Source organism: Diabrotica virgifera, chromosome 8 (assembly GCF_917563875.1).
Source record: "Diabrotica virgifera virgifera chromosome 8, PGI_DIABVI_V3a".
NCBI classification, from domain to species: Eukaryota; Metazoa; Arthropoda; class Insecta; order Coleoptera; family Chrysomelidae; genus Diabrotica; species Diabrotica virgifera.
This window is the reverse complement of record NC_065450.1, coordinates 79,707,774-79,731,447: the sequence shown is the minus strand read 5'-3', so window position 1 is coordinate 79,731,447 and position 23,674 is coordinate 79,707,774. Positions and strand designations below refer to the sequence as shown.

Genomic DNA, 23,674 nt, shown 5'->3' with positions numbered 1-23,674 from the left:
CAACCGTCAAATTAATATTTATAACAACTGTGTGTTTAATTAAACTAATTTGTACTTACATAAATAAATTACAATAAAATTTTGGTGTTGAACAGTTATATTAATGAAATAATGGCAACAAATTGCACTTGATCTCTAAAATTAATATAGAATTTTTGCCCTCGTGACACTCTGACATAATTTCTCTCGAATTAGGCGAAATTAAAACTGTCAAAGTGTCACTTGGGAAAAATTTTAGAGCTGTTGTGCAATTACAACTGAAAATAAATACAGAGGAAACCAAAACAATGATAATTTCAAATACGAGGAAGACACTCGCAATAGAATTAGACGGGAAATAACTGGAGCAAGTGGAATATTTTAAATACCTAGGAGTAATAATTGAATCAAATGGTGAAAAAGACATGGAAATAAATGAGAGAATGGGACGAAGAGGAAACTTATTTAACACTACGAAAACAATATTTTTGGGGGAGAATGGGATACCGGAGAAGGTAAAAACGGCAGTCGTTAGATTAGTAGTTAGACCGATCTAATTTTCTTCTGACTATAATTAAGTAATAATTAAAAAACGACTTTTTATTAAAAAAATACATTTCGATCCATAGAGGTATTATTTAAAGATTTTTGGATCATTATAAGCAAAACAATAAAGGTCTTTTGTAAGTTTTCTCTTAAGTTGATCGTTTTCGAGTTAAAAACAATTTAAAACTGAATAAAGAGAGATGACCATTTTCAAGGCTCAAAAACATAAGTAACATATTACATTTTTGAAATAACGAAGAGAGCTTCACGATACGATACAATATCGATACTTTTTAGGTATTGAGTAATGTATTGGTTATGACAGTGAAGTATCGTATCGTGTATCGACATCAGCAATACTTTCGTATAAAAAGTATTGATATTGATTTCGATACGATATCGATACAGTACTCGATAAAATATCAACATAAAAAGGATTAAAATAGTCTCTCGTTTTAGACCGCTAACGCGGCTTTGTGATTATAGCACGGTAGTCTGCTATAGACGAAAACTTGAGTACTTGGGACATGTGATGAGAGGGCAAAATACTTAATATTACAACTTATTATGCAAGGCAAAATTTGAGGAAAGCGAAATGTGGGAAGACGAAGAACATCCTGGCTTAAGAACTTACGGGAATGATTCGAATGCAGTAGTGCAGAGCTATTTAGAGCGGCAGTCAACAGGGTCCGCATTGCCATGATGATTTCCAACCTTCGATAGAAGATTGAACTTAAAGAAAAAGAAGTCTTCTATATCTAGGACCTAATTTTAAATTTTTTTCTCGATATCGATATTCTCAATAATATCAAGGCAAGTGTATCGACACTACAAGAGTATTGAGTATTGTATTGATTTCAGATAATGAGTATCACACCGACATTAATATTGTTAACTTGTTATTGTAATATTGTTTATTGATTTTCGATACGATATCAATTCAATATCGATATTTTTATCGAATATCGTGAAGCTCTCATTACGAAGTATGTAAATTCAAATTCAAACCTTATTCTATCGGATATTGATAAATATTTTGGATTTATTTTATTTTAAAACATTGTTTTTAGTCGTTAATGCAGCCCGATCGCTGGCAACCTTTCTCATTAACAATTAAAAACTTAATTGTAGAATAAAACATCGCAAAAATTATTATGGAGACCTGATAGAAGAAGGTTTGAACTTCAATTTAAGTACTTTGAAATTACAAGAATGATATATTTTTTCTGTATTTTTGAGACTAGAAAATCGTCGTCTTTGGTTCTTTTTTCAGTTTTAAATTGTTTATAACTCGAAAACAATCAACAACTTAGAAAAAAATTACAAAAGAACTAACTTGTTTTTTTAAATGATCCAAAAATTCTGAAATAATACCTGTCCAAGTAGAAATTTTTTAATCTTCAATAAAAAGTACTTTCTTAATTAATAACTAATTTATAGTCAGAACAAAATTAGATCGGACACCCTTTGTTTTTTATAATTGTTAACATACTAAATTACATATCCAATCATTTTTATCCGTTAAACAGATTGATCCCGATGGACATTATATCGGATCCTCGACTAAAAGTACATCCCTGTATTTCCTACCTTTGTTTATTTAAATCTATCTTTACCTAAAAAACCATTAGCAACTAAGAAATATGAATTGTCCGATTTGATTACATTATTCTACTTTTGCACTACGAGTAACTAAGATGAATCTCTGTGAAAGTATAATATTTTTTACCAGCTTTTCCGCAATTTTTTCATCCGGCACCACTCAACTGACGAACGCGACTTGTGGGGGTGTGTTTACCGCAAACAAGTTTTATCTACAATCGCCGAATTATCCTCAAGAATATCCAAGAAATCTGAACTGTGTCTATGTCCTCAAGGGACCTAATTGTCCCACCCACTACCAATTTGACTTTATTGATTTTGATTTGGAAAATTCCGTAGGATGTGTTAAAGACAGATTATTAATTGAAAATCAAGACGCATTATGTGGCAAAGAAAAGGGTCTCAAGGGTAATAAGGGTTATTTTGGTATCAACGGGTCGTTGACAGTAAGATTCATATCAGATGGTGATGGGACAGCGAGAGGCTTTCGAATATTGGTTACTAGATTGGAATGCGAGAACGAGGCGAAAAGAGAAGACAGCACGACAGATAATACGGAAGTTGTAAGTACATATTTTAATATTTATTAATTTATACTGCCGTGCTTAGCTTAAAAGTGGTATCTCCAATTTTGTGCCAAATGAAGTTATGATGTTATACATATAAACCTTTACATTCTAAATCATTTTTCTTAACTTAAAAGTTGTAAAAGCTTATAAAAATAAAAATATATTGTTAAAAAAAATGTGGTATGTACAACAAAACAGCGCAGTAATAGTAGACCAGGGCGCATCTGTAAAAATATTAATACATTTGGACGTTGAGAGGTGACTCAAATTTTTTTGCAGAAATTGCTTGAAAATAACTCAAATAATAATATTTGAGTTATCCTCCCTCTCAAAAAGGTCCGGAACATTGTTTAAATAATCAAAATGTCAAAAAATGAAGAAAAAATTCGATTTTTTTCTTCGTTTTTTGATTATAACTTAAAGACTATTCATTTTCGAGAAAAGTTGTATTGACATAAAAGTTGTGTAATTAAATTTCCTACAATATAGAGCTGGTTGAAAATTTAAAAAATAGTCACCCTTGTTGCAAAATAGCAATAATTGGGAAAAAACTATACAAAAACAAGTATTCGCCTTTTACGTTTTTCAACAATTTATTCTAAACTTAGGACTTTCAAATTTCACCCAGAAAAACTATATGATACAGTTAAACAATACTGTAAATTTCATTAAAGATCGGTTTAATAGATTTTGCAAAATAAATTTTGCAATCCAGCTTTCGCAAAAAAAAATTCATTTTTTCAAACTGTTACAGGACTAAAAGTAAAGCAGATAGCAAGTTGAAATTTTTTTGCTTATAGAAGTGTACTGTACCTTTCATTTGAAATTTGCAAAACTAAAATCGATTAACCATCACGGCATCAGGAATTTTTTTAAATAAACATTAATTATTGGTGTTGCGCGCAGGACACCGGATAGTTTGCTTTGATTGGGCATTCCAATGACCTTTGATAATTATTGATACATTTTAATTTTTATTACATTTCGATATAAATAAATAAATTTGTTTATTGCAAAATAGAAACACATACTCTATCCTTTGAAATAAGTCTTTTTTAGCAAAAACTTTCTTTGTTCATATATTTTAACTTGAGAATAAAAGTTTATTATTTTTAAACATATACAATTGTTTAAACAATATTTCACAAACAATAATAAAATTAGTTTGATTTTTGTGGAATTAAAATATTAAAATACAACAAAATATGGAGTAAGAAAATAATATATTAGATGAAGATTGGAAGAAATTTTGGTGGAAATCAACTTCATGTGAATCGAACACCGCTGTCCTGCGCGTAGCACCAATAATTAATGTTTATTTAAAAAAATTCCTGACGTCGTGGTAGTTAATCGATTTTAATTTTGCAAATTGCAAATGAAAGGTACAGTAAATTTCTAAACGTAAAAAAAAATTCAACTTGCTATCTGCTTTATTTTCAGTCCTGTAACATTTTGAAAAAATGAATTGTTTTTGCGAAAGGTGGATTGAAAAATTTATTTTGCAAAATCTATTAAAGCGATCTTAATGAAATTTACAGTGTTGTTTTACTGTATCATAAAGTTTTTCTGGGTGAAATATGAAGGTCATAAGTGTAGCATAAATGGTTGAAAAACGTAAAATGCAAATACTTGTTTTTGTATGGTTTTTTTCGCAATTACTGGTATTTTGCAACAAGGGTGACCATTTTTTCAACTTTTAACTAATTCTATGTTGTAGGAAATTTAATTATGCAACTTTTATGTTAGTACATCTTTTCTAGGAAATGAATACTTTTAAAGTTATAATCAAAAAACGAAGAAAAAAATCGAATTTTTCCTTCATTTTTTGACATTTTAATTATTTAAACAATGTTCCGGACCTTTTTGAGAGGGAGGATAACTCAAATATTATTATCTGAGTTATTTTCAAGCAATTTCTGCAAAAAAAATTGAGTCACCTCTCAACGTACATCTCAAAACAGATGGGCCCTGGACTATAGTCTTAAACGTGGTATCTACTATTCCTTAGCTAGTAAGTGGTATGTTCTCAAAATTCTGTACATACCACATTTAAGACAAGTAATTCACCGGCCTATGAATGCCCGCCTAAAAATGCAATGTTTGTTTTCATTTGATTTAAATCAAAGCAACAAATATGTTAGTGTTTCATTCTACCTAGTAAATTTGCTTATTATAATTTTGTTTTTACCTAGAAGTGGGCACAGTTTAGGTAGGTAAGTGTAGTTCTGGGGAAAAAGTACAAGTTTGAAAACAATTTTTTATATCGACATTGGGATATAATAAAAAGAATGATCGAATACTACAAGACTGCTTTTCTAGAAACTCAGAAAAAATTATCTGTCACAGTATTAGTAAACAAAGTAAGCATACCAAGACTCCCAAATTTGATAGAAATGTGATAAGAGCTTATGTTGAAGTTTAATCCTGCTGTATCTCATTATTGCCGCGAACACGCCCCAAATGAATGATACCTACCGAGCGATTTAACTATCCAGCTTTTATATTCAGATTTCAAAGAAAAAACGCCAATTTTCTTTGTTCTTGCGAAATAATATATCGAACAGTAGTAAGTAAAGAAATGAATATTTCATTTACAAAACTCGGCCATGAAGAGTGTGAAGCCTGTGTAACGTTTTTGCTACATATCCGGAACATACAAAAGAAAATCCTTGTGTAGACTACGAAGTTTGTTTATTGTGTCAAAACCATACCCTCAAGGCAAATGAAGCTCGTTCAGCCTACCAGCTAGACAAAGAGTATTTAAATGACAAAACTGTGTACCTATTTTTCAGGAGATCTTCAAAAAGTTATCATGCTCCCCAGATTGGATATGTTTAAAAATGCGATATTTTGTCCAAGAATGATAGTATTCAATCAGAGTTTTGTTCCGATTGACAGAAAACAGAAAAAAGTTATACCAATTGCCCTACTTTGGCATGAAGACCTTACAGGAAAGCAAAAAGGATATTTGGTGATCATGTATTACAATTTCTTTTTAGAAATGAGAGATTATGAACATGTTGTGTTATGGGTAGACAACTGTTCATCACAAAATAAAAATTGGAGGTTATTTACTTTCTTAACTTATATTGTTAACTCACCAGAGGTCTTTATTAACGAGATTGTTATTAAATACTTTGAACCTGGGCATACGTTTATGTCTGCGGACAAATTTCATCATCAAGTAGAAGCTTCTATGAAAAAAAAAATCCAAAGATATATGATTTTAAAGATTTTGTTGATGTTGTCCAAAAAGCTAATTCCAGCAAAGTACTATATTACACCTGAAAATTTTTATGAGTGGGATGATCATTTTTCAATTTATAAATAATTAAAGAAACAACAACCGCGCATTTATCTAAAGGATATTCTGCAAATTCGAGCAATAAGAGGAAAAAAACTCAAGTTAAAGAAGCTTGAGCTAAATTTTTTGAAAAATGAGAACTTAAAAAATGGAGGACTTTTTACCAAAAAGAATAAACCAATAAGAGGTATCACTGAAGAAAGAAAGGCCAATATTATTTACATTAGCAAGTTAACAACAAAGCCACTGATTTGATAAGCAACGTAGAAGATTTAAAAAATATCCGTTGTAGTTATTTGCAAAATAATTATTCAATTTTTTTTTCCAATTTATTTCTTTGGTATACTAACGGTACCTACATTTTTTTTTTTGCTTTAATGAACATGAATAAACAATTTATATGTACTCGTTTACATTTTTTTCTCCTCCTGCTTTATATCTATAAATATAACAATTATGGTTTTTCTTAACTTAAAAGTGGTATCTTCACTGGTAGTACGTTACCACTGTTAATAATATAAATAATTCTTGACTTGAAAGTGGTATCTACCATTTTTTAAATAAAAACCAAAGATAATTACTTTTTTTTATTCAGTAAGTTTAAATCTACCTATTACTAAATAAAATGCATCATAGTGTCACACAATATAAATTTACATGGGGTCGGAATGTGCTTACAACTTTAAATCCCTTTTTCTCAGTTTCATAATTCTGGCAGATACCACTTTTAACCCGGCACCTGCCACGTGGGGTGCTACTAGCACCCCATAACACATTTTTATCAAATATTTGGTATTTCAAGTTTGGTAACCGAGCTGTGCGTCATAGTAGCTTTCTATAATATTATATAGCATATATGTGTTAGTGTTTGAAGTGGTTATTTAGTGTCATTCTGAACTTATAGCTCTAAAGTCGAATTGGGGTGTCATCATCTGGCACTTTAAGTTTTAAATTTTTTTGTATTTTTGATAAACAGGTCAAATTTACATTTTTTATTGAAATAACTGATTTAAATTATTAATATAGACTCTGTAATCACTAAATCTTAATTTTTTTACATATTTTACTTGACTTCATTTATTATGGCTTGGTACTTGCTAATTTGCTTATAACACCTTTTTCATTTTATTTTTTAACTTTTATAACATATTAGTGGCTAATAAGTTAATAAAACATGTTTATTTATATTCTTGTGTTACTCAACACCTAATTTTGTTTTTTAAACAAGTAGATCACAGAAAATTTTTAAGGGGTGCTGTGAGCACCCCACGTGGCAGTTGGCGCCTTGCAAAGCCACGTGGCAGGTGCCGGGTTAAGCAAGCACGGCAGTATAGCCCAGTCAAATAAAATAAAATCAAAATGTAATTCCGTACAGGTTGGAATAAATCTCATATAAAAGTTTGGGTAAAAACGATATTTTTAAGAAAATATACATAATATAATTCATATAAGAGAATCATTATTTAAATAATGAAAAGCAAGGTATTTTTGCACAAAATATACTATTTTATCTGCTGCGGTAATCAAGTTTTTATTAAAAATTAATTTTTCAGCAAAGCTGAAGGGGAAAGCTTTCATTTAAGGCGTATTAAATTAAATTTGACACTTTATTTACAAATAATTATATGTAAAGCTTAAAAATCAAAATTTGCAAAAAAATATTACCTGCATTATAAATAATGATTTCAAAATATTTTGTTTTGCAGAAAAAATTGCGTTACGTTACCAGTATAAAGCAAAAAAACTGGCGTAAAAATATTCAATAGTTTATACTAATAAATATTGTTTAAAATAGTAGACTATATTACTAATCATTTTAATATTAATAGAAATTTTAATGTAATACTACTACAATTCTACAGGGCGTGAAAGTTGCTACGAAATGGATAAAAAAACGTAATTATATTTTAAACTACTCTGTATAATACAAGAATAAAAAAACGCTAAGCGCCCTAAAAATGTGTGGCTCATAGAATATTCCAGCTACAAAAGATCTGATACGAATATTACTTGGCGCAAAAATGTATTTTCATTTTGATGCAAAATAAAATTTTAGTTTTATTTTAAACGATTTTTTTATAATATTTGCTAAATTTTAAGTAAAACGCGTCACAAAAGAGTAACTTTGATATAGTTTGAATTTTGAAACACTTTTCTGGGGCGTTTACTTCAAATTTAGCAAATATTATGGAAAAATCGTTTAAAATAAAACTAAAATTTTATTTTGCATCAAATTGAAAATACATTTTGCGCCACGTAATATTCATATCAGATCTTTTGTAGCTGGAATATTGTATGCGCCACTCATTTTTACGGCGTTTAGCGGTTTTTTATTCTTGTATCAGGAGTTTTTTATAAATTAAATGTATGAAGTTGAATGCAATTTTTCTCGATTACACGTTAAGCTTTATAAATGGTCGCCTTTGCCGCATTCTCTCACAAATTATCTAGTTTCCATCGAATGTACACTAGATTTTTTTTCTATTCGAAATAGATTGAAAAAAAAATATTGGGATGGCCCGTTAATGAACTCGGATTGCTCGTTGCCAGATCAAATTTAGCGTCGTAACCTCTACAGCTACATAAACCATTTCGGGAATAATCGTTAATTTTATTATACTTTTGTAGCTTAATAACTTCTAAACGGCTTAACCGATTTTGATCACTAAACATGAGTTTGAAACGTATCGACAAGTAGTATCTGATGCATCTAAGGTTAAGTATGATAACTAAAGCTATTACAGGAATTATTAAGCTTGAAACCCCGTTTTTCCCATAGGAAATAGATTTGATCATATTTATAAAGCCTATAACTTAAAAATTCGTAAACCGGCGACTTTAAGGAAAAAACCCGAAACAGGTCGATTTTTGTTTTTAAGTTATGATATTGTGGTATATATAGTATATTAGTGACGTCATCCGTCTGGGCGTGATGACGTAATAGATGGTATTTTTAAATGAGAATAGGGGTCGCGTGTTAGCTCATTTGAAAGGTTCTGCAATTCTCTATTCAATGCCGTAAACATTTACATAATTCTTTATACAGGGTGTCCAAAAAATTTTTATTTAATTAAATTATTTGACAAAAAAAGAAGTAGAATGACACCCTGTATAAATAATTATATAAGTCTCACAATAAAACACTGAAAAACGTTTGTTTTTCTATACTTCCACAAAATTTATTACAACTATGTTATTACTACAGCTGTTTCGGCAAAGTGCCTTTCTCAAGTGATATATTTTACAATGTGTTTGCCTTTTTAAGTCTTTAACTGAAGAGGTTGAGGAGTGGGGAGCTGTTTGTCTCGAGTTGGTCATTCAGAATTATATCTGTATTTTTCAATTTATTAATTTCCATTGATTCTAAAAGCGATAGCTTAAGGCCTTTATTTTGAATATGTAGAATTTGAAACTCTTCATTGAAAGAATGATTATGATCTAGAAGGTGAAGTGCGTATGTAGAAGTGTCTGTTTTTCTATTGTTGAAAGCCCTTTTGTGTTCTGCTATCCGTTTGTCAAAAGTTCTGCCAGTTTGACCGATTTAAGTTTTCGGACAGTCACCACAAGTTAGTTTGTACACACCACTCTGTAGTTGCTTTCTCTTTCGGCTTTTATTGTTTTTAATATGTTTGCTTAAGTTGTTGTTAGTTCTGAAAGCTGGTGTTATTCCTTTCTTTTTTATGTATCTGGCTATTGTTGTTGTTATTTTGCCAGTATATGTGAGAGAGCAGAAGGTACTGGGTTCTTTCTGTGGTGGTGGATATGTTACAGTTGAAGTTGATTCTCAGTTAGAGTTGACTCCAACTAGTTGGAGTCAACTCCAACTGAAACGATCAGTAAAAGTTGATTTTATAAATTTAAATCAACTTTTACTAGTTGGAGTTGACTCTTCCTGGATCGATTCAGTAAATGTTGATTATACGAGAATCTCAAGTGCATTTTTAATGAGTGTGCGTTTCTTTGTTTTGACTGTTTCAACTACTTATTAGTATAGTCTGTAACGTCACCCCCGTTAGGTAAATTATTCTGATTCGATTTTTTGTACAAACTTACTCAAAGAAATACATCCGTATAACAATCCTTATAACAAAATCACGCGGTACCGCGGTCGAAAAATTGTTTAACCAATTTCAGTAAAGTCAGTCAGTAAAGTGACTCTTTATCGAACGAGTCTGATATTACGAGCAGAGGAACAGACGCGTTCGATAAAAAGTATTGAGGTGGTGCGTACAAAATTGTATCGTCAATCATAAAAAACATTAACACTTACCTATAATTTTGAGGAATTTTTTTTAATTTTAGAAGAAATAAAAAATTTGTATGACAGTAATGACAGTAATCACAGATGACTTTTGCATGATGGCCGGTTTTGATGTTTAATCGATAGTTATCAATATTGTATACCTACCTAATTACTAGATCTGTAAAGTTTTGATTTATTTTGTATGAATATAATTGCGAAACACTACAGAATTTTACTTTTTGACATAAATTTTATTAATAATAAGATAAATTTTGTACAATATTTTTAATAATTAAAGTAAATAAATTTTAATTTCACTCAAATAAATAATCGATTGCTGCCATTGACCACTTACATTCAATCTCGGTTAATTTGATTAATAATCGCGGCAGGTAAAGTAACATTCTTCTTTCAATACAACAAAGTGATACTTTATTGCCGAAAATGAGGGCAAATGAGTACAATAATGAATGATTTTAGTGACGTTTGGCGATAAACAATGATTTTAAACAAATTCGCAAAAATACACACACCGGCAAAATTAGCCGAACACCTTAAAAATGGGACATGTTTGATATCTCGAGTTTCCTAAACCACTGATCCGATTTGAGTGATTCTTTTAGTATGTTATAGCCTTATTATTTAAGAATATAGTTGTAATAATATTGTTGCTAGACAGGTAAATATCATTTTATACCGGGTGTACAAATCATGCTGCGTTTTTTTCTTAAAGTTTGGAACACCCTGTGGAATATTCTAGCACATGTAAACTACTAAAATTAATACTCGATTGTAGATTTAGACTTTCTTAATATTTTTATTGTTGATTCATTTACTTATGTGAGATAATAAAAAAGTTATGTGCGTTAACAACTATCCATGTTTTTCATCAATAAATCCTCATAGTAGGGGAGGAAAGTATACTAAATTTGCAGTTACTCGAGCTTTATGGGAACCTGTTGGATTGTGAAGAGTATGTGCTAAAATCAGAAAAAGGTTAAGTTAAAATTTCCATAAAGTGGGGGACTTTTCATTTTTTAATTTAATTTTCCATTTGAAACAATCATTTTTCTCCGATTATGGCGCTATCTATCCATAATTAGAAAAAATGTGTCGAATAAAAGTTGCTTATTTTGGGTGTCACGAACCCCACCTCCGTGGAGGTTCGTGACACCCCACGGAGAGGGGAGGGGGGTAAATATTAAATTTTAAAAACGAACCCTGCGATATTTCGCGAAATGAACATCAGATCGTAAAACTGCAAAATACACCTATTCAATATTTTTCAAAAATCTACCGAATGGCACCAAACACGATCCCGGCGGAGGTGGGCTGGGGGGTTACTTTAAAATCTTAAATAGGAGACATCTTTACAAACTGCAAATTTAGCATACGTTCCTCCCCTACTATGAGGATTTATTGATAAAAAACATGGCTAGTTGCTAAAGCACATAACTTTTTATTTTCCAACATAAGCAAATGAATCAAAAAAGAAAATTTTAAGAAAGCCTAAGTCTACAATGGAGTTTTAATTTTAAAATATTATATGTATATACTAGAATATTCCACAGGGTGTTCCGAACTTTAAGAAAAAACACAGTATGATTGTAACACCCGGTATAAAATCACATGTACCTGTCTAGCTAGCAACAATATTATTACACCGATATTCTTAACTAATAAGGCTATAACTTACTAAAAGAATCACTCAAATCGGACAACAGGTTTAGGAAATTCGAGACATCAAACATGTCCCATTTTTAAGGTGTTCGGCTAATTTTGCCGGTGTGTGTACTTTTTTCACTTCGTACAATTTTTTTTTAGATCCGTTGGGCCTTTTTTTCTCTAAAATTGACTGTTGTCAAGTTATTAGCGACTTAAAATTTGAAAAACGCCAAAATAACCATTTTTAAGGTTCAATAACTCGGTTAAAGATAATTATTGTGAAAGTCGAGCGAGCAGCCGTGGAGTAACGGCATAATCGCTGGCCTCATACGCCAGTGCACGTGGGTTCGAGCCCTGCTAAAGACAAACCATTTTCATTTCCAATAATGACACGAGCCGTCTCACCGTGCCTCGGAGAGCACGTTAAGCCGCCGGTCCCCCTGGGCTAGTGTACATCGACACTAGTTACTTCAAACAGGGTTAAAGATGTAATTGGCGCCGGAACTGTCCGAAAGGCAAAAATGCCATACGATATTATAATATTATGAAATTCAGAAACTAAAAAAATTCAAACATTAAAGCTACCTCTATAAGATCCTGAAGAAATTTTTGTCATTATTTCATTAATAAGATATTATTTTTAATTATCAACAATGAGCGCTAACCATTGGACGGCTGGAATGGTGCATCTCTTTAGCACTCACCATTGACGGCCGCCTAATACGCACTTAGCGTTCATTGTTAATAATTAAAGATAAAGCTTAGTAATAAAACAGTGACAAAAATTTCTGCTGGATCTTGTAGAGGGGGCTATAAACTTTGATTTGGTCACTTTCTGACTTTCATAATAATGGGTTTTAACCGAGTTATTAAGCCTCTAAAATGGCTATTTTCGCATTTTTCAAATTTTAAATCGCGTATAACTCGACAACAATCAATTTTAGAGAAAAATCACAAAATAACTTTTTTTGCTTAGAATAACCCAAATGATCTAAAAAAAAATTATTTGAAGTGAAAAAATTATTTTTGTGAATTTGTCTAAAAAAATTGTTTAAACAATTTATCGATCAAGGTACTGCCTGGCACCCAGTAGATTTGTTATAAAGACCTCTTTTTGAGTAAGTTTGTGCAAAAAATTCGAATCGGAGTAATTTACCTAACGGAGGCGACGATACAGCCTAGACTAATTTGAACATATTCAGTAACATTTAATTTCTAGAATCGGCTGTTTGTGTGAATCAGAATCAACTTTTACTAAATGGCATTGGGAAGAGTATACTTTTCCTAGTTGGAGTCTACTTTTACTAGTAAATGTTGAATATAAATCTTCATTTTATATTTATAATCAACTTTTACTGAAACCAGCCGTTAGAGTTGACTCCAACTAGTTGGAGTCAACTCCAACTGGATAATCAACTTGAACTGTAACAGATACACTAATTTCAAGGCTTTCTTATGGAGTTTTTGGTTTAAAATGTTTTTAACTGTTTGTTCGTTATAGCCATTGTTTACTGCTATTTGTCTAATGATATTTAGTTCTGTCTCGAAGTTATTTTTTGTCATAGGAATTTCTATCAGTCTATGTATCATGCTATGGTAGGCTGCTAATTTGTGTAGGATGGGATGATGAATTGTGTATAGTTGTGTCAGTATGGGTAGGTTTATGATATACGGAGAACTCATGTTTGTTGTGTAGTCTGGTAATCGTTACATCTAGAAAGTTGATGGAATTATTCTGTTCTGTTTCTATTGTGAACTCAATATTACTATGAAGTGAATTAATGTATGATAGAAATTGGTCAAATTGTCTGTTAGTTCCTGTAAAGCAGACTAGTATGTCATCCACGTATCTCCACCAATATAAGAACTGTTTAAATAAGGGGTGTTTAGAAATTGTTATTACGACATAATATTTACAAAAGCAGACAAAGGTAACACTACTATTGCTATCGTTAAAGGTGATTATAATAACAAAACAATAGAATCATAAACCTACCCATACTGACGCAACTATACACAATTCATCATCCCATCCTACACAACACAAATTAGCAGCCTACCATAGCATGATACATAGACTGACAGAAATTCCTATGACAAAAAATAACTTCGAGACAGAACTAAATATCATTAGACAAATAGCAGTAAACAATGGCTATAACGAACAAACAGTTAACAACATTTTAAACCAAAAACTCCATAAGAAAGCCTTGAAATTAGTGTATCCACCACCACAGAAAGAACCCAGTACCTTCTGCTCTCTCACATATACTGGCAAAATAACAACAAAAATAGCCAGATACATAAAAAAGAAAGGAATAACACCAGCTTTCAGAACTAACAACAACTTAAGCAAACATATTAAAAACAATAAAAGTCGAAAGAGAAAGCAACTATAGAGTGGTGTGTACAAACTAACTTGTGGTGACTGTTCGAAAACTTACATCGGTCAAACTGGCAGAACTTTTGACAAACGGATAGCAGAACACAGAAGGGCTTTCAACAATAGTAAAACAGACACTTCTACATACGCACTTCACCTTCTAGATCATAATCATTCTTTCAATGAAGAGTTTCAAATTCTACATATTCAAAATAAAGGCCTTAAGCTATCACTTTTAGAATCAATGGAAATTAATAAATTGAAAAATACAGATATAATTCTGAATGAACTCGAGACAAACAGCTCCCCACTCCTCAACCTCTTCAGTTAAAGACTTAAAAAGGCAAACACATTGTAAAATATATCACTTGAGAAAGGCACTTTGCCGAAACAGCTGTAGTAATAACATAGTTGTAATAAATTTTGTGGAAGTATAGAAAAACAAACGTTTTTCAGTGTTTTATTGTGAGATAAAATGAACTTCCATCAAGTAACGGTCGAATCCATCAATTAATTATATAAGTGTTTATATTACTGAATAGAGAATTGAAGAACCTTTCAAATGAGCTAGCACACGACCCCTATTCTCATTTAAAAAATCATCGATTACGTCATCACGCCCAGATGGATGACGTCACTAGTATACCATATACGCCACAATATCATAACTTGAAAATAAAAATCGACCTGTTTCGGGATTTTTCCTTAAAGTCGCCGGTTTACGAAATAACGAATGTATTCCTTTCATTTGCACCATACTATCGGTTTAAAATAGTGTAGCGCACGCTTGATTAGCAATTAAAAAACAAAGGAGTTTTGAATATTGTATTGCAAAAAAACTCTTAGGGATTTCATCAACCGATGTTTAAAGAATATCAACCTAGCTTGGCAACATTCAAATTTTCAGTTTTTCACATAGTTTTTGAGGGTTAAAAATGGCCGATTACGCAATGTTTCAATTTTTAATCGCTTATATGTCAAAAACTATCAACTTTAGAGAAAAGTCACTAAAGACCTTTTCTGTTTGGAATGATCCAAAACACCTAAAAAAACTTTGTTCCATGCAAGAAAAAATAATTTTAGGAAAAAAACAAAAAAAAACGTTTAAAAAATTTTTGACCCACTTTTGGTCCTGGCAACATGCAAATTTGTTAAAAGGGGTCCTTTTTGAGTAAGATTGTGCAAAAAATCCGAATCGGAATATTTTTCCTAGCGGATGCGCAGTGGTGTTCTGGACTATAATGCAACTTTTCCTGCAAAATAAAATATTTTATAGTGCTTTTTTATAATGCAAATAATAATTTTTTTCACATTTTTGTTTTCAAACTTTTTCTGTAATTATTTAAATAAATAAATGATCAAATTTAATTTAATAACTCTTCAATAGAAACTTGTTCTTGCAGTTTTGCAAAAAAAAAATCCTAAAACCTTCATAAAATGATGAAGTACAACATCAAATAAAAACGTAAGTTGTTTGCAAAAATGGCCCAGTTTTAATTACTTAAACAATCATCCCCTTATATAAATTATTATATAGTTTGTTGAAGATATCTTGCGTTTTCACATTTTTTTTTTGTATAAAATTTGTTTTAACCTTTACATAATTATATTTTGATATTCTCTCTCTCTCTCTCTCTCTCTCTCTCTCTCTCTCTCTCTCTCTCTCTCTCTCCTGTCGTTTCCCCATTATTGAGGATCGTGATTTCTTCCAATATTCCTAACAATGTTTCTCCATTGGTCTCTATCTTCAAATGCTCTAAGAGCTTCGCAGAATGAGTTTCCAGCTGAATGTTTTATTTGGCCAGACCATCTAGTTGGTGATCGTCCTCTTGATCTTCTCCCCGGAACGTTTCCAGAAACAATTAATCTCTCCAAACTGTCGTCAGCTCTGCGAACTACGTGACCAAAGAATTGCAGAATTCGTTGCAGACATATTGTGGACAGCCTTTTTTTAATATTGAGTTGGTTTAGAATGGAAACGTTTGTCCTATGAGCTGTCCAAGGTATGCGCAGCATTCTTCTCCAGCACCACATCTCAAAGGCATCAATTTTTTGGCGCTCGCATGCGCGAAGAGTCCAAGTCTCTGCTCCGTATAGAAATATTGAGAATACAAGGGCATTCACCAGTCTCATCTTGATATTTTGAGAGAGAGATCTGTCTTTCCAAAGTTTAGTTAGGCGACTCATCGCATTCTTTGCCACACCAATACGTCTCCGAACTTCTGCTTCACAGTTACCATCGTTAGTTATAGTAGACCCGAGATAGACAAAGGTGTTTACTATCTGGTATTCCTGTAATAAGTTTTTCAGTTGAATAGTGTCAAATCTGTCGGCCACCATTATTTTTGTCTTAGCTTTATTGATTTTCAGACCAACTTTATTGCTTTCGTACTCAACTCTTCGCAGAAGATCAAACATTTCTTGCTCATTTGCTGCTATAAGTGTAGTGTAAATCTTAAATTGGAGATTTTTCTACCAGCTACTGTCACTCCACCGGCCCATCCTTCTAAAACCATCCTCATGACATGTTCACCATAAATGTTAAATAAGTCAGGTGACAACAAGCATCCTTGTGTAACACCTCTCTCGGTCTTGAATTGGTTTGAGAACTTCTGATCTAGTCGTACTGTCGCCATATTAGACTGGTACAGATTTTTAATAAGTGTCACAGGTGCATTGGTGCGCCCATTTCTATTAAAATTGGCCACAGATTTATCCAGCTTACACAATCAAATGCCTTTTGGTAGTCAACGAAGCATATAATCATGGTTACTTGAAATTCTCTAGACTTTTCAATGAGTTGTCTCAAGTTCAGGATTTGTTCCCTTGTACCTTTACCCTTTACAAACCCCGCTTGTTCCTTGATATTATTTTATTTTGATATTATTTTATTTAATTAGGCTATTACTTATAAGATTTGTGAAATTTTGACATAATTAATAAAGTTTACTTTATATGAACTTCTAGTGACATATTAAAATGGTAAAATATGACATATATTTAGAGCCGTTTTGAGTCACAGGCTGCTGAACTTATGCATGCCTTTAAAAAGTTATAATACTCAAATGCAATCAATACTTTTTCGGTACTCGGCAGGAAGGTTAAAGGGTTCTAATAAGATGGCAGGAGTCCTAGATTTGTAAGAAAATTCGTGAAAAATTCGACGATTTTCTGAGTCAAGCCATTTTGCATATGTTTCAAGAATCTTAATAGAAGTATATTTACAAAGAGGCAGGATGATTTTATAGTTATTTCGTATACAGGGTGGGGTATTAGTGTGACAAAGTCCAATTACTCGTTTGTCGTAAGAGATACGAAAAAAAGTTATTTAGGTAAAACGTGGGACAAAAATAGGACAATAATTTAAAAATATTTTCAAATATACACTGCTACCCGTATTGACAAGGTGACACAAACTTGATGTTTTTTAAATGTAACACCCTGTATATAATTTTAAGATTCCTAAGATAATTTTAAGACAATTTAACACAATTCACCTTATCCAAAAATGCTAGAGCTCTTTGAAGATGGCGCCTTGTAATTAGTTTTTTATATCTCCAGAGCGCTTCCATTTCGATAGACAAAAACTGGTCCGCCTTTTTATCTTCCAGAGATAAATTGATTCAATCAATTGCGAATCTCTAGTACCAGTCATAGGAGTCCGTTTTGGGTAGGGCAACGAATATTTTATGGCATAACTTTTTTGTCTTTAACTTTTAAGCATTTTTGGCACTATATTATTAAATTGTGAGATATTCTAGTACTAAAAGGTACTCTTGCTTTAAGCCGGTAGGATGCACCGTTTTCTAGAAAAATCGGTTTTAAAATTATTCGTATTTTGAATTTGAAAATTTTTTTTTTTTAAATGGTGTAATTACCGACTTAAAGCAAGAGTAACTTTTAGTACTAGAATATCTCATAATTTAATACTCTACTGTCAAAAATACTTAAAAATTAGAGACCAATAAGTTACGAGATAAAATATCCGTTGATCTACCCAAGACGGACGCCTATGACCGGTACTAGAAATTCACATTTGATAAAATCGATTCATCTCCGGAAAAGAAATAAACGTACCACTTTTCGTTTTTCTAAATAGTTTTTTTTTATTTGTTTTTTTTTAATTCAAAAAACGAAAAATTTTTCAAATCGATTTTTCTAGAACACGGCGTATCCTACCTACTAAGCAAAAGTGCCTTCTAGTACAAGAATAACCCAGAACTTAATAATCCAGTGTCAAAAATGCTTAAAAGTTAAACACAGAAAATTTATGCGATAAAATATCTTTTTCCCTACCCAAAACGGTAGGTTGACCGGTACTAAAAATTGACAATTGATGGAATCGACTTATCTGTGGAAGATAAATAGGTGTACCAGTTTTCGTTTTTCTAAATAGAAGCATTCTGGAGCTATTTAAGAAAAACTAATTACAATACGCCATCTTTAAAGAGCTCTAGCTTCCTTAGGAAGCATTTTCGGACTAGGTGAATTGAGTTTTTTCTTAAAATTATCTGAGGAATCTCCGGTCTTCATTTGTTAGGAGAGTTACTGGACACCCTATCTAATAGGTAGGTACATTCCCTACTATGACCAATAAATTGTAAAAATTATTGATTTTCTTCCTATTACTTTTATTGCGTTTACTTAGATAAAAATATGATCTAATCGCTTAAAATACAGATATGTTACAGATTGGTATTAGATTTGAAAGGTGTGTAAAAATCCGACACATTACTCAGGAAAATAATATTTAATACCGTACGATTGTTTTAACGATATCAAAATTAATTTTTATGTATTAAATATCTTTGCGGTTATCCTGTCACGTTGTATATGGTTTTAGATTAGTGTTTTTAAGCATGCTCGACATGGCATGACTCAGAAAATTGTGGTGATATGAATATGTTTGTATAACAACCTGCAATAATTTTACAGATCATTTTTATATACGGAATATCTATACAACCACCCTGCCTCTTTCTAAATAGATTTATATTAACATTCTTGAGATATGTGCAAAATGGCATGACTCAGAAAATCGTGAAACTTTCCATGAATTTTCTTACACATTTTTTAACTATGTATAGTCAAAAAGGTGTAACTAAATATCCTGCCATTTCGAATAATGTCTACTTAAATATTTATTTTATAATAAAATTTATTTTATTACTCAGAAAATCACGGAACCAGGGCGAAAATTTTCCAAGGGACAAGTGTAGTTAAACATTAGGAGACGTCATGCCACCTTTTTTTTGATTATTTTGAAATAATTATATTTAATTTATTAAGTTGGCAGGACACAGAAAATGTTGAAAATTTCAATATTTTCATTACATGTTTGTATATCTATCTACTCCCTTAGTCCTTTTGCAACCTTCCTGCCCAAAAAACTTTTTCATAAAATCGATAGTATCCTGTCATTCTATGGATATGGCAGGACTCAGAAATTCATCGCAACTCCCCATTTTTTCCTCGTGGAAAATCTAATTATTACAGGAAAATGTCACAGGAAACCCGTGGATTTTTCCACAAATTGTAAGTACCTTTTCTAAACTTTCAGTATTGCAAAGGGCAGGACTAAGAAAATCGTGGTTGAAGTTCTGTTAAAATCTCCCGGTTAATTCATAAGATATTTAGTTTGTTTATAAAATGTAGCTGTTTTTCAATTGCAAAATCGCTGTTGTTCCCGATTAGTGCGGCAGATTCAAATAGGGTTAACAAAATGATAAAATTTAACAATTTTAATACTTTATAAATTTATCTAGTTACCACAGTGTATATTTAGATATATTTCTAATAAAATTGTACAGTTAATAATTATTTTAAAGTAACAACTAATTCGGAGTTATGCCGATAATCATATCTATAAAATTTTAAAATGCCGCTCTTCTAAAATCGTCTTTTTTGACTTGAGCCTACGTTCTTGCGAAGCGGCGATATACAGAGAGGTCCAAACAAAAGAGTCCACCTCGTTATTTGGCAGTATTTATTAGATTTTAAGGAAATAAAGAAACAGGTCAATTTTTAATCTAAGGGGGACACATTTTTACGGTACATACATCTATCATTTTTCAACCCGTTCCCTTCCACTTCCCCTACCCCTTATTTCCTTATTTTTAAATAGGGAATAGGGGTCGTATGCTAGCTCATTTGAAAGGTTATTCAATTCTCTGTTCAGTAATATCAACAGTAACATATTTTAATTAAATTAAATGACACAAAAAAAGGAATGTATTGTTATATTTCTATTTGATATGAAAATTAAATTTTGATAATTATAAACGCAATTCAATTTAATATAAAATATTTTCAATTTTCTCAACCACGGGCATATAAATTTAGAACAACCTGTATATAACAAATTGTTATATTTAATTATAAGAAGTGATTAGAAGAAGCTTACGAAACTCGGGACAATGCGCTTAGAATAAACAAAGTGAATGGCGCGTACCATTATCGTTTTTCGCGGAAGGTTCGATCATTAGCCTATGCTAAATAAGACTCAGTGGAAATCGATAATAGGTCATTATCGTTGTTCGCGGAAGGTTCGATCATTAGCCTATGCTAAATAAGACTCAGTTGAAGTAGATAATAGGTCATTAAATTTTGTAAATAGTAGAAAGTAATTTTAGAATGGGAATTAACTATTTTTTTTTGAAATCCATTAAGCATATTTAGAAAGATTAAAGATTGGTTTTGAGGAATACTGCGAATGAGAGTTGGTGGTGGAAGGTTGATTTGTGAATCTGGAAGGGATATTTAGAAAGTAGGGGAATGTATGAGAAATAGAGATCAGAATGTTAGGAGCTGTCGAGAAGTGAAGTCCGGTAGTAGACGGTAGTGTACGGAGAGTGAGAAAGCCGGTGTAGTTCCGTGAGTGTGGAGTATCTATCGTGGAACGAGAGGTAGGCCAGGTCGAGAGTAAAGAACCTCCTTGAGCCAAGAGTGTCCCGGTAGCTGATTGAAGTTTCGAAAAAGGTAGAAACACGGCATCACGACAGAAGCAGGAACGGGAGCTATACGAGCTAGTTTTCAAAGGAGAACATTACTGGAAGCCAGGACGAGGTTTTGATCGCAGCCAAGGATAGCAGGAAACGGATCTTGTGTGAAGACATTCTCAGTTCACCAGAAAAAGGTCAGTCTTATTTGTTTGGACATGAATGTATGGGTTTTTCGTATTAAATACCACATTTAAAATTGAAGAACATAATCAATAATATCAGAAAAGCTTCATCAAACTTAAATAGAATTGTTGCTAATAAATCCTAATAGTTAAATGTTAATAAAAACTTTCAATTGGAAACCAAAAGGAAATAAGATTCCCATGTGTAAATGTTATGTTTAAGAATAATAAGATAGAGCAAATATTAAGCAGTGATTGCCATTTAAATAAAATAAACAATATTTTGATTATAATTGTAACCCATATGTGTGTATTATTTTACTCTTTTATTTCCTATCCCGATTAGGAACCATTGAGAAATACTTAGAAGCCACGTAAGTAAGTAATTAAATTTATAAAAAGCCCTGAGATTGAAAACATATTGATATGTGATCTGGTAAATTAATTAGATTATTATAAATGCATTGATTAAATTAAATGACATATAAGAATATTATCTCATATCAATAATCAAGATCACATCAGTATATAATTTATTTAATTCAAAATACATTCTACTGCTGTCACAAAACAGAAAAAAATGTTTTTTGATAAATCGTCGGTCGAGTGTTATACTGTTCTATCAGCACTTTTGATGAAAATCGGGATATTTACAGAATTTGCTTAAGGGATGTCATATTGTTCTATTAAAATCGACTCCTGGATAAATATTTTATCGTATCTTTAGATTTAGACAATATTAAATTGTTCTAAATGACAAATTTAAAAATAGCTTAATATTATAATGTTCTATCAGATGCGACCAATAGCAATCCGGTATTTCTGCTGTTAGAACATTATAATTTTGAGACTCGAATAAGGAATATTTTGAAATTTCGTTGAATGTGCAAAAGTTCTATGATTTGTATCCAGAATTGTGTACTGAAAGAAATCTAGTAAAGCAGTTGAGATATTCTTCTCCCAGAATACATTATATTGAGCTGAAATACCAGCATGATGGACATTGACCCTTTACTGAAGTTTCAATTCAATTCAAGCCTCCAGTACGAAAAACAAACAGATTTTATCTAACTACCACTTCAATATCTTTACCATCGATAAAATCTTGTGGTCAACCCAGGAAAATGCTTACTACCTTTAGATAAACTACTGCATTAAAAAAAAAACTTGTTTAAGTTTTTGTCACCTGTGGACTCCCACTTTATATAACCTTTTTTTAAGCAATATCAATGATGCAAAAGTTTTTGCAGCGCAATTATCCAAACAAAAGAAAGGTCGTTTAACAATTGACAATTTAGACAATGAAATACCCTCCCCAATATCAAAATGCAACTCTTCCGACATTTCAAAGCAATAGTAAATTTAGCCAAATTCTCGTAAAAAATTATTAAGAAACTTGTGTCTTTTGATTACTTTGAATTTTTTCCTTAATTTATAAGTTTATTAGAATATTAAGTACACGACACGATGTTGTTAGAACAATTTCGTTACATTTTTGTAAAAGTTGATGTTTCCATAAAATCATAATGTTCTATCAACATTTTATAATTTTTTTCAAAACACTTTTTGTTTGTTAAATATATACTAAATAAATAAAATGTTATAAATAACTCTCTATTATTTCATTATACATATAAAAATTAAAAATTTCTATAACCAAAGCGCCTCAAAATGAAAATACAGTGAACATTTTTTTAAATTGCTTTTCCTGCCAAACTGTAAAATGTGCTAATACAACATTATAACACTCGACCGACGAAATAGACATTGCTTTTCGCTTAATTTCAATGTTCAAGCTGGGCCCATCTGCCTCTTGGCAGGTTGAGTATTATTGAATTTAAGCAACAAACAATGTTTATTTATCAAATAAACATTTTTTTCTGTTTTCTGTCCGCAGTAGAATGTATTCTGAGTTAAATAAATGACACATATTCTTCTTTTTTGTCAATTAATTTAATTCAAAATAATTTTTCTTCAAAATAATTATGTCAATGTTAATATTACTGAATAGAGAATTGAATAATTTTTCAAATGAGCTAGCACACGACCCCTATTCTCTATTTAACAATAAGGGGTGGGAGAAGTGGAAGGCAGGGGGTTCACAAATGACATATATATGTACCATAAAAATGTTTCCGCCTTAGATCAAAAATTGACCTGTTTTTTATTTCCTTAAAATCTGATAAATACTGCCAAATATCGAGGTGGACTCTTTTCTTTGGCCCACTCTGTATTAATAATAGAGGTATTAGACAAGGAG

The 23,674-nt window shown here is 31.4% G+C and overlaps 1 protein-coding gene across 1 annotated transcript in view; it reads left to right on the top strand.

The window, feature by feature from the left end:
* Positions 1 to 2,175: 2,175 nt before the first annotated feature.
* The window catches only part of LOC126890730 (uncharacterized), a 101,563-nt gene continuing 80,064 nt past the window's right edge, over positions 2,176 to 23,674 (top strand). Inside the window, exon 1 of the mRNA XM_050659900.1 lies at positions 2,176 to 2,690. Coding sequence (XP_050515857.1) covers positions 2,223 to 2,690 — 468 coding nt within the window. The 5' untranslated portion in view covers positions 2,176 to 2,222. The remainder of the gene's footprint in view (positions 2,691 to 23,674) is intronic.